We start from the raw sequence: 12,957 nt of genomic DNA on the forward strand, positions 1-12,957 counted from the left end.
ACATTACATGAAAATAATGTTTTCAATTATTTTTAATACAACAAATCTGTACCCCTCCTGGTGCTGCTGTCCCATCTCTTATGTTCTCAAGGTTTTATCAATTCAAATTATGGCACTGCTGTACAATTTTAAATGCTGAATACCATTCAGTATGAAAATTTTAAGGATATTTTAATAACTAAAGTAAACTTAAATTGAACTTAATTGTCAAAAATATAATATTTAGTTGTGTTTCAGCTTATTTTTTTGCACAGCTCTGTTGCTAGATTTTTCCCCATCTATTATTATTATTATTATTATTATTATTATTATTATTATTATTATTATTATTATTATTATAACAATATTAGTATAGGTTTTATTTTATTTATTAATGTTGTACATTTAATTTTCATTTGATAAAAATCAGTAGACATGCTTACAGAATTGATTATTAATACTGCCAAAATATTATGTCAGAAATGAAATATTTAAGCTGTGCCCCACATTTATTTTTATTTCTTATTTTTGCACAGCTCTGTTGCCAGATAATTTTTCACTTATTACAAAAAGTATTTTATTATTAACAATAATATTACTAAAAATATTTGTATTGCTCAAAATGTGATATCCGTGCGCAAACTAGCTAGGTTCTTTTGAGTGACAATTCAATTTACTTTTTAAGTTTTCAACCCTGGTGTAGTGATTTTATGTATTAGTTTTAATAATGTATTTAATTTTCACTTGAAAGAAATCACAAAAATCACAAATCAGTGTGTAAAAACTGCTGACATGTTAATATGATTGCATAAATTGCAAACCTCATAAAATAAAATAAAATGGCTGGTATAATATTTAGTTTGGGCTACTGAAGTTGAAGATCAGTGGGGCTGTGTGCTTGTGAGCATTCATATGTTTCCGGCCTGTTCATCAGGGATGTAAGTGCTGTGCAACAGGGTTTAATGAATGTAATTATGTTTTAATAGATCTTTGTTTACCTCTCTTTCCTCAGCCATTTAAAGACAGGTGTGAGTGGTTTTATGAACATCTTCTGGCTGGACAGCCAGACTCCGATATGGTGCACCGGCCAGTGAATGAAAATGATATTCTTCTTGTTCACAGAGGTAGGACATTTTCTGGATTATCTGTTTAAAAGAGCCTTCATCTTTCAGCCTTCACGCCCTTCGTTTATTTTTTATCATTGTATTTCAGACTCATTATTCCGAAGCAGCTGTGATGTTGTATCCAAGTCCTCCAATAAGAAACTCAAACAAGGCATTGCGGTGCGGTTCCATGGTGAAGAGGGAATGGTAAGCTTGAATATTTCACCCGGGAATCTCTTCAAAAAAGTATGTTCTGTATGGTATATGAATATAAGTAGTATGAATGGAATTAGGACGTACTACATCAGCCAAGTTGTTTCTCTCGTGTGACCTACCATTGTCAGTTATCTGTCATTCATAAATCCTCTCCTGTGGCCTCATGGGATAGTAAAGTGTCCATCAATGCCACACTTAAGAGTCCGGATGGAAGTAGGTTATCTGGGCATTTTTCGCCTACTGTTTTTCGAAAACTATGAATTCGGACATGTAGGGAAGTGTTCGATTTTGGATGTATCATATTTTAAGGGGCCTCCCACAGATATTAGTTCCAACCCTAATAAACCACACATGAAAAACCTCATGAAAGTCTTCAAGAAATAAAAAGAAATCGATAAAAAATAAATAAAAGTAGCAATACAGCAGTACACTAGCAAGGAGACAAACGGTTTATGAATGGATGTCAATGGAGTAGAAGCATCAGTGTGCTGAATTAACTACTTTTGTGAGGAAGCAGCTTATTGTTTAATGAATTGATAATCTGACTGTAAGGTAGTTTACAGAACTAGTTCTGTGCTATCAGAAAACAGCTTCATTACCTCAAAAGAGATTCCATCAAGACTATAATGTGGTTTATGAGGCACAGGAATACATGATAGGTTAAAATTGATAGCCTGAATGCACTGTAAGTCATTTTGGATAAAAGCATAAATTTAATTTAATTTAACATGTGATCCAAATCAACTGTTAATTGGTTAGTTCACCCAAAATAGAAAATTATTATAAATTATGTCATTATTTACTCCCACTCATGTCGTTCCAAATCTGTAAGACCTCTGTTCATCTTCGAACACAAATTAAGAGATTTTTCATGTTTTCTGAAAGCTCTCGGGCCCTTCCATAGACAGCAAGGGTACTACCACGATCAATGTCCAGAAACGTAGCAATGAGATCGGTAAAATAACCCATGTGACATCAGAGGTTCAAACGTAATATTACAAAGCTACAAGAATACTTTTTGTTCACAAAAGAACAAAAAAAAAAAAATAATTGTTGCCTCCTAGCGCCTCTGACGCAAAAAGCGTATGTTGTTCGGTGTCAGTTGCGCCACGGGGATACGTTTTCTATGTTGTTTGTGCTTTGATTTGAACGAAAACAATCTATCAGCGTGGAGCGGCTGATGCAGAACAACATGCTCTGTTTGCGTTCAGTGGATACTCTCCAAAATGGAAAAAATGGCTTTTCATTTTTGTAGTAATCTCTCATTCACCACTGTAGAATTTTACCAAACTATGACAACGTCTGCAATTGACAATCTTGTAAATGTGAAAATGGTTTGTTACAGGCAGGTGTGTTTATTACGCGTGGGACGTAATTACGTTTTTTTTTTAATAAAACTCTACTATTCAATAAAATATAAGAATATTTTCTACTGGGAATTATTTTTAAATCTAAACCAGCCTCGCTTTGGCTATCATCTGACCAAAATGAGGTATCTTAGAAGGCACCAAGTGCCTTTGTGTCTAGAGTGTATTTGTGATAGCTTCATATTTGTGCATATTATGCATATATTGGCTATGTTACCAAGTTTTGAAGGGTTTTTTTTTTCTGAGATTTTGCTGCAGTGGAGTAGATCTAGGATTAATGCCATGATTGACTTTATTCTGTCCTTTTCTTAGGGTCAGGGGGTGGTCAGAGAGTGGTTTGACATTCTGTCCAATGAGATCATCAACCCGGACTATGCACTGTTTACACAATCAGCTGATGGTAAATTAAATTTCATGTACAATACGGGTCGGGGTGCTGCACCTATCAGCTTTCCTTATTAAAATACCACTCTTTTCTGTTAATGACCTATCATACTCATCGGTTAATATGGAAATGGACAGATAAGGATGTAATTCATGTAATGCCCTGAGTAGGTATGTGTGTGTGTGTGTGTGTGTGTGTGGTCATACATAAGCAAAACTCCATTCTCTATTGTAGTGTAGCAATGTATGAGACACAACTCACAAGTCACTTTCACCATCCAAGCTTTCTGGGAATGTTAACCCTCCCATGAAATTCCTGATCTTGTGGATTCATATTAAGATGAAAACAGCATAAATGTGTCAGTGCCTTTAAAGTCGCATTGTTTCAAAGTGTTTAAATACTATAGGTGCAATCACATTTAAACCATTTTGTGGCGAAGTTGATCTCATTTGGAAATCTGCGTGGGGAAATCTTTTCACTCCCACACAAAGTTCTGTGATCCCCTATTGAAATGACTGATTTTCACACATGAAAAGTCGCTGAACAACAGTAACTGTACCATAACAATGCAAATTAAATTTGCATATTTAACAGGAAAAGAAAATCTAAATTTTTTAACAACAGAAGTGCAGGAGAGCCCGCCATGGAACAGTCTGCTTTTTCCATGTGACAATCTGAGCCAGACAATGGCTTTTCAAAAGATCAGTGTGTAATGAAGCTCTTTGGTCACTGCCAGGGGGAAGCTTGATGTTGGCTGAGGGTCTGCAGGGCTATGAGCTCAACATGGAGTCGCCTGGGCTACTAACATCCTCCTGCTGAGAGATGTGGTCATTGCATCTGACTTTTGTCTATGTAAATGAAGCTCATGACTGAAAAGCTGGAACGACATCAGATAGTGGGTCTCTGCCTTTAGATAACACATCTCCTCTGGGATTAATACATTAATGCAGATACACTGTGTTTTTGAAATGTTTATATTTATGTTTTGTATGCTTATGTGTGCATTATTTTTCTTTTTGCTTTTATAACAGGTACCACGTTTCAACCCAACAGCAATTCTTCTGTAAACCCAGATCATCTGAACTACTTTGGATTTGCTGGTCAAATCCTGGGTCTGGCTCTCTATCACCGACAGCTGGTGAACATCTACTTCACACGCTCCTTTTACAAGCACATACTGGGTAACCCACTCCATTCACATAGTGTTTATATTAATTCTGTATCGGTATTTTTTTATTTACATTGATCTGTTTGTAATTCTTCTTTTTGCATGCATTCATACATCTTAGAACTTGTATAGACACACAGTTGATGTTTTAATTAAGTGTAGTCCATAAAATTAGTATCACTGATCATGTTTACAAGCACAAGAATAGTAAAGTCATTTGTAAATCAGAAAATCTCATGTCAACATGTTAACCCAACTGCAACAACTTGATTAAAGCCATATTCTGGTAAACACAGTCATTAACAGGAGAGTCTGCTACATGCTTTATGTGTAAAAGTGTGTTTCTGTGTTTGATTGTTGCAGGCATCCCAGTGAGCTATCAGGATGTGTCATCCATTGACCCCGAGTATGCAAAAAATCTGCAGTGGATTCTGGACAATGACATCAGTGACCTTGGCCTTGAGCTCACGTTTTCTGTAGAAACAGATGTGTTTGGAACCATGGAAGAGGTTCCTCTCAAACCAGGAGGAACTGCCATTCAGGTCACCCAAGACAACAAGGTGACTTATAGATGTTTTGTTTTTGTTTATTTACTTATATTTAGACGTGTTTCAGTGTTTTTTTTTCCTTTTCTTTTTTTTTTATGTAATGCAAACAGTAGGCAACAGCAGCATTTTATTCATGAAAGATTCCTGGAAAAACAGTCACGATTTCCACAAAACTACTGAGCAGCACAATTGTGTTCATCACTGATCATAATAAGGAATGTTTCTTGAGCAGCACATCTGCAGATTTCTGAAAGACTGCGTAACACCGAAGGAGTAATGATGAAATAATTAAAAAAACATTTTTTTTTGAAAATTCAAAAAAGTCAAATAGAACTTTTTCACTGTAATAACATTTCACTGTATCACTGGTTTTGTTGTATTTTAAATGAATAAATACATCAATAAATAATTAGATAAAACATTTAAAAAAAAATATTTTAAAATTTGTAACATTTAAAAAATCTTTCTGAAGTTAAACTTTATTTTTGTGGAAATTTGAGTATTTCATTATTAATTTAGCAACATTCTAAAATCACAGTATTGGAATCAATTTTACAGAACACTTGGGTTAAATGAGCCAGTTACCTAATTTATGTATTTACTGTATTTATTTATTCATTAATTTATTATTAAAATAGACTAAAATGTATAGATTTGAAATCAAAGTAGTCTTTTAAACAAAATGTAAAAAAAAAAAATTACTCATGAAATCAAAAGTACTTTAGAAAAATATAAACAGTTTTTTTTATATCATTTACACTAGCATGAGATGAAGTATCGTTTTATTTGGGAAAATTACCTTCATTTTAGTCACTCAGACTATTGAGTTCAAAGCATTCTCTCCATGATTGTGAAGAAGTGAATGATGGTGGGTTTTCTGTCTGATTTGTCATGTTTCTGTGTGTGACAGGCAGAGTACGTGCAGCTGGTGACGGAGCTCAGGATGACCCGAGCGATTCAGCCACAGATCAATGCCTTCCTGCAGGGCTTTCACACTTTCATCCTCCCCTCGCTCATCCAGCTCTTTGATGAATATGAGCTGGTCAGTAGATTCCTCCTCTCATCTCTGCATGAGACTCCTGCTTCTCTCTCTGAATGCTCTTATGTTGCATTTTTCATTTGGAGTTTCACTCTACTATTTTCTCTCTTGTGCTCACTGAAGAAAAAAAAATTGAAATGTGGGGCGAAAAAAACATAGTATGTACTTTAGTATGATTTAAGATGGAAGACCTGAAGACCATAAAAATGAGATCACTCTTAATTAGCTCACTCTAACAAAGTCTATACAAGATCAATTCACAACATAAACATAATACTACAGCTTGCTTTTGCACAGCTAATACAGTGAATGCACAAGTAAACTGGAACAAAGTTACATGCTTATCAGAATGTGTAAGTGATAATATGCCATTGTTGACACACTGCCTTTAAAATAGAGAAAATTAACATCTAAAGAATGAAGAATTCACAACATATATATATATATATATATATATATATATATATCCCTGATGCATGAAATTTAGGCTGCATACAATATCTAGACAATATAGAAAATGTTGGTTTCTGTTTGCGTTTAGATTTGAATATTGGGAGAGTAGCCTAATTTTATTATGGTTGCACTTAATAAGACTAAAAAATAACTGTTCTGTTTTTGTTTTTTTCTCAATGATCAATTTGTGGAAAAAAGTTCAGATAGGAGGTCAAACATTTTAAAAACTCATAGCCTGCAAGTAATATTTTTAAGATATTTTACAGTGCTTGAGTATTGCCTGTTTTTGCATACTCAGAAAGCAGAACTGAGATCGCATTAGTTAAAACATTTCAAATACACCTGTAGGTTATTTTTTTTTCATCATTGAAGATTTCTTAAAATAGTGTTAAAATCTTGTCTAGTCTCATTCTTGTGAACCCCATCTTGTGTCTGGTCTCAGATTTTAGCTTTTTTAAATTTGATGTTGCTTAAATCTGTTTCAAAGTGTACAATTATATTTGATTATTTTTGCATTTTAATCTGGCCTGTCATGCCAGCCCAGAAAATGTATGATTCTATTATTAAATTATTATTATTATTATTCTGTTCTCTAATTTAATTTTCATATCCAGGTTTTTTAACCCTAACCAGGTTTTTGCTTTAAGCATTAATCTCACTGAATTTTGATAAATTTCTCTTAAGCAATCGTTAGTTTGCTTAAACGGGTTGTTGATATGACATGGTATTTTCAGTGTTACACAAGATAAAAAATTTAAATATTTCCATCATTAAAAATGTATTTGTCTTTACATGGACCCATTGTTATAAAAACTGCTTTGTTGATAGATTTATTATTATTATTATTATTATTATTATTATTTTACATTTTGAGCTAAATCTCAAATTTGTCCTGGTTTGACCATATAAAAAGAAAGGCATAATTTGTCCATTTTAGTAATTGGCTATTATTTTTTCATCCATATATTTCTAAAGCATATGAACTTGATACATTGTCAATGAAAACTTCGTCCTCTGGTGTGACACCATATCCTGTTTTTAAATTCCACGGACAACCTTAATAAGTTGAAGGGCCAGAATAGTGTTTTACAAAAAAGCGTTTTTGCTGCATATTTGTCAACTACCGAAAAATATTTCCAATCTGTATCTTGAAAGCTAAATATATTAAGTAAAACAAATTGGTAAAACTTTACTATTAGGTGTCAGTGTAGGATATGTACATTGGGATGGGATGCGCAGCTGGTGGTTAGGTGAAACTGTAGGTATGGGGGGCCCCTTTTGAAAGTCTGCTTTGGGCCCCCAAAACTGGTTTTGGTATAAACACTTATTCTCTACAGTAGAGTTCAAAATGAAAGCATCATAACACATGTACGTACACCTAGATAGCCTTAAACTTACCATTTACAATAATGAAATATTAATACATGTTGTACATTGGTTGTAAGACTACTGATTTTCTACTTGTCGATTTAAAAAAAAAAAACACCTCGAATTACTCGACTACTCGTGGTTCATGCTATTGTAAATGAAAACACATTAAATAATTAATTTTTTTTAATCCATAAACACTTATTAATTTATAGCCTTATGCAACAATTACATATGTACATTTTAAAAACGTTATAATTATGACATTATATATTTACATTTTCATGTAACAGCCAGTATTTAAATCTGTAACAATCACAACATTTTTCGGACAAAATGTCGTACAGTTACTTGATAAGACCGTTATGACTTTTTTTTCCGTAGTTATCACTGAACAAGTATGTCATGTTAAACTAAAATAATTATTCATATCTAAAATAATATTTATCATGCAAGCAGAGAGATGTCATGACAAAGTTTAGTGATCATTTGAACACGAGTGAATCCTTTCAATGCGCACATTTTCATTACTCTTTAAGCGAGTCTTAATGTTTAGTGAACTTCACTAAACAAATGTGTGTGTGCCTAACAAACCAGCAAAAGAAAAATATGGAAACATGTAGGACAAGTAGAAAATGTATCCGTATCTAAGCTGATTATTAGCCTACTCTCTCTCTCGAGAGAGAGAACTGGTTTGGTTTTTGAGAGACTGAGACACGCAGCGCGGCTGTTTGATTGGTGAGCGCGCGGTAATATTGCGCTGATCCCCTGGATCAACTGTTATCTAGCAAACACCAGACTGTGACAGCTTCAGCCGAGTACTCAGCCAGATTTATTCCTTGTCCGTTATTCGTTTTTGAAGCCATTGTCCGTGCCATTCCGAATAAGGTATTCGGCTTCAGGCACAACCCTAATTATTACATTACATATTCTTTATTGTAATGTCTATGTTACATGCAACATAGATAAGGTCATAAAAAGTAACAGCTCCACGCAGAGGCATCATGCCCCCTCAAATTTCAGAGCCAAGTGAATTTTAAATGCAGCTTTCAAACGACAAAAAAATAAATAAATAATAATAAAAAAATAATAATAATAAATAATATTTTTTATATATTTGATACAATCACACCGGTGTGATTAGATCATTCAGTGCACAGCATCAGCTGCTAAATTCAAATGTGTGTTCGCTGGCTGGCGCTGAGCCAGAGACACGCGTTCGTACAACGCTTCATGATAACCAATCAGAAACGATTATGTTGCGCTTATGAATGCAATGGTCAATCAGAGACGTGCAGATAAGGTCATCACTGAAACCCTGTTTTTTGTTCACTTGCTGGGTGACTGAAATATTTAGCGAATTCTCTCACCAGAAACAACAAAAAGTGCAGGTGTGCGTACGAATGTAAGTAAGATATTCGTTTCATAATGTAAAGTGTTTCAGTGATTTTAATGGGAGTTTTTAAGAGTGCCTTGCTAGACTGAATGAAAATTTTCTTTGATAATGTAAATGTTTTTTACTCTCTGTAAAATGAAAGTGTTAAAATAAGTAACTTACAATATTATTAAAATTTACATTAAATGCAAATTCAGTCGTATTAAAAATATTTTATTGCATGGTATGGCACTTAAGTAAAAAGTCAGGTTTTTGTGTGTAGTTAATAGATTACACTACTTTTTCCATCACCATATATTGATCAAATAATAATCTATAAAGGTGCAAAACATGTTTACTTACACATATTTGAGAATCGAGATATTTCATGATATATTAAGCATTTTTGGAATTGTTTTGAATAAAAAGGAAAAATAAATAAATAAAACATAAGCCTATATCAGTTATACAGTGCTATAGTAGCTGCTGTGTCACATGACAACCATGACATATATATATATATATATATACACACATATACATACATGGGTGTGTGACCTGTTAATAATGTGTTGGGACCTTGGCATGAGTGTTTGATGGCATGATAAGTTTTTATGTTTGTGTGAGCAGGAACTGCTGTTGTCAGGTATGCCTGAAATTGATGTGATGGACTGGAAGAAGAACACAGAGTACACTAGTGGCTACGACCTGCAGGAGCCTGTTATACAGGTACAGTATCTCATCAGCTCCAGCACATACAAAACAATTATCCTGCTTCACAGAGACGGTTAATAACAGTAGCTTAGCAGGAGTAAACTGCACGACGGCTGTGGTGTTTGTTATAATGGTGATTAAAATAATATAGGAAAATATATACCAGTTGACATGTATCTACCAGGCTGTGATTAGAGACTTCTGTGTATATTTCTCGCAGTGGTTTTGGGAAGTGGTTGAAAATCTCACTCAAGAAGAAAGAGTCCTTCTTTTACAGTTTGTTACAGGAAGGTACGTATACTGTAGTTATTTCCTTTTGCTGTATTCTCTATCACTTTAATTGCTGTATAAATATTGTAAGAAACGACCTACTGACCATTTATATTTTTATGACAAGGTACAAAATAGGCTTTTAAAAAAATGTGAAATTAAAGGTACAGGTTGTAGGACCTGCCACTAGAGGGCGCACTACCAAAACAATAACAATCACGTGGTTTGATGACGCTAAGGAGTGTGGAATGATGGGATTTGTTGTCTTTTACCCAACTGCTGTCGGCCATCAATCAGATGATATGAAAACGATTACCACTTGTTCAACGAATACATATTTGTTCAACAAATAGATATACTTGTGCACATTCAAACAAAATAATTGGGCATACATAGCAAACGCGAGTTCAACGATTTGCACGAGTAGATTACATACAAAGTCAATGCAAAGACACGATCAGACTATGGATCAGACACGTCCTCGCGCGGATCTAGAGACGAAATCCCCTGCGTTTGACGTGTATGCCCCATAATACTAATCTTGTTGATCGTTATATTAGCATACGTTTTCTGTAAAGATACGAATCAAAACAACTCACCTGTCGAGTAAAACACAAGCGAGATCGGCATCTCTTTCTAGTTGAAGTTTGTTGCGAAGCTCTCTCCATCTAGAAAATGCAACACCGATATTGATCCTTGCTCTTTTTTTCCTCTTGTCCCAAACTCTTCTTGGTTCTTCTGGTTGGCCCGTACGCTTATGTTTACAGGAGCTGTCCTTGTCGACAGAACCAGCGGCAGATGGTAAACAGTAATTATGTTCCATAAATCAGTAACACAATCCACCATAAAATGTGCAAGAAGTAGTAAATAAGGAACTGCTAGAAGCAAGCTAGTAGTTTGCTTGACGCTAATCCTTCCGCATTTGTCCAGACACTGTTGTCATGTGATTTCTACGTCAGTAAAGGCAGTAACAAAGGGTTACTAATGTCATTGACAGGTGACTGCACTGGCCCGTGTCACTGCTTAGAATGGGAATTTTCTCATGATTTACAAATAGTTGAAAACATTAGAGATATTGTTAGTAATAAGCTGGACAAAATATATAACACTAGCCTAGTGGTTTTTGGATATTTTACTGCAAATATCTTACAAATTTGTACCTTTAATAATATACTTTTTTTTTCTAAAAACATGCCTTTTTCTTTTTCACTTTTTCTTAAAAAATAAATATTTAATACACAAGTCCTGAACTGTAACATGAAAATACAGATTGAAGGTGAAGAAAATAATGAATTAGTATCTTTTGTCACAATTCTAACTTTTTTTTTTTTTTTTTTTTTTTTTACAGCAACAGTGTCTTTACTAATAGCAAAACTTCAAGTAAATTTTCTTCAAAAGCAGTGCCATTATTGCATCAGTATCATTGTGGGGTTTGGTTATTTTGCTGTTTTAGGCTGTATGGACATTTGAAATGACTGAAATCGTTTGGAGAAGTGATATGGGACTGTAATGTGGTCATGATATGTCTGGAACTGCTTTAGCCGTGTGTAAAATACTTGCAAATCTTAGAAGGTTTGTCAGCCAATCAGATTAAAGCTTCTCAGAATTGCAAGGAACAGTCTAAATTGTGACAAAAAGTCACATTTACCCATTTATTTATTTCACAGTGAAACCGGCTTCCATATCATCCTGATATTTTTTCCTTTGAATCTTTTCTCTCTCTTTTTCCCTCTCCATTTCTTTTTCCTTATAGAATTTTTTTTTTTTTTTTTTGCGTGCTTTTTTTTATTATTGAGAACATTTTTGATAATTTTTAAAACACAGAGAAACCCTGGTTTGGTGTTTCTGTTACGGAAATTATCTGCTATGTCTTATATTTGTCACTGCCAAAAATATGGGATTTGTGCCTCTCTTTTTAGTAATATTTTTTCTTCTAACAGTTCAAGAGTTCCTCATGGAGGATTTGCTTTTCTGATGGGCGGCAGTGGTCTGCAAAAGTTCACTATTGCTGCTGTGCCCTACACATCAAACCTACTGCCTACCTCTAGCACATGGTGAGAGAATTATGGATAGTGTTGTTCAGATAGAAGCACTAGAGGGCAATGTGGCTCTTCTAATATTTCTGAGCTGTAAACACAGAGCTACTTTAGAACATAGTGTTGAAGAATTGAAAGAGTGACTAAGAATAACAAATAGAAAAAAAAGTGCATGTATTGAAACTGGTTTGACTCTCACAGTGTAGTATCATTGATCTCTTTGCTCTCCTAGTATCAACATGCTGAAACTCCCAGAATATCCCAGCAAGGACGTCCTGCGTGATCGTTTGCTGGTTGCACTGCATTGTGGGAGTTACGGATACACCATGGCATGACACTGGCTTTTGCGTTTGCTGAGAATTCTGCTCTGTGGACAGAACGCACACATGGCTCAGTTCAGGGATTCTTCAACACTTAAATTCAAAAGCCTTTATTTTTTAGTTTTTTTTTTTTTGCACATGAAATCTATGACAAGGACATCCGTTAATAATGTAATGAATTAAAGATACTTCAGGCACTGAAGTGGTTCTGCATATGTGAAAATGATGTCCAGGTCACATTACACAATAAAGTCAAAATAAGAATGAATATTTTGCATAAAGAATTTATTCATTTTGCTTGTTATTTCCATTGCTTCAACAGTCTCTTTTTTCTGTATTACATCAAATACACTACTATTTTACAGTAAATGTTCTAATTATTATTATTATTTAGTAAAATTTAATTATTTTGTTTTCTAATTCATCATAAAAATAGATTATGCATTAAAATATTTACTTTTGGGGGGGGGGTATGACCTTGACTGGTCTCTTGTGGTTCACTCTTAATAATAAATTGGACAATGACTGAATCCAAATGGCCTGTTATAAAGGTTAGTCTTCTTTGACATTAATAAGTGTACTTCAGGCTGTATTATTTAAATTATTTGATGCTGTT

General features: G+C 34.1%; 1 protein-coding gene across 2 annotated transcripts in view; it reads left to right on the forward strand.

The window, feature by feature from the left end:
* The window catches only part of LOC132102735 (E3 ubiquitin-protein ligase HACE1-like), a 32,916-nt gene extending 20,307 nt beyond the window's left edge, over positions 1–12,609 (forward strand). For both annotated transcript variants that reach the window (XM_059507363.1, XM_059507365.1), the window contains 10 exons: positions 992–1,103; positions 1,192–1,289; positions 2,978–3,065; positions 4,082–4,231; positions 4,582–4,778; positions 5,677–5,808; positions 9,632–9,730; positions 9,936–10,006; positions 11,926–12,039; positions 12,254–12,609. In XM_059507363.1, the coding sequence (XP_059363346.1) occupies positions 992–1,103; positions 1,192–1,289; positions 2,978–3,065; positions 4,082–4,231; positions 4,582–4,778; positions 5,677–5,808; positions 9,632–9,730; positions 9,936–10,006; positions 11,926–12,039; positions 12,254–12,356 (1,164 nt within the window). In that variant the 3' untranslated portion in view covers positions 12,357–12,609. The remainder of the gene's footprint in view (positions 1–991; positions 1,104–1,191; positions 1,290–2,977; positions 3,066–4,081; positions 4,232–4,581; positions 4,779–5,676; positions 5,809–9,631; positions 9,731–9,935; positions 10,007–11,925; positions 12,040–12,253) is intronic.
* The last annotated feature ends 348 nt before the right edge of the window (positions 12,610–12,957 follow it).

This window comes from Carassius carassius, chromosome 24 (genome assembly GCF_963082965.1).
Source record: "Carassius carassius chromosome 24, fCarCar2.1, whole genome shotgun sequence".
In the NCBI taxonomy this organism is placed as follows: domain Eukaryota; kingdom Metazoa; phylum Chordata; class Actinopteri; order Cypriniformes; family Cyprinidae; genus Carassius; species Carassius carassius.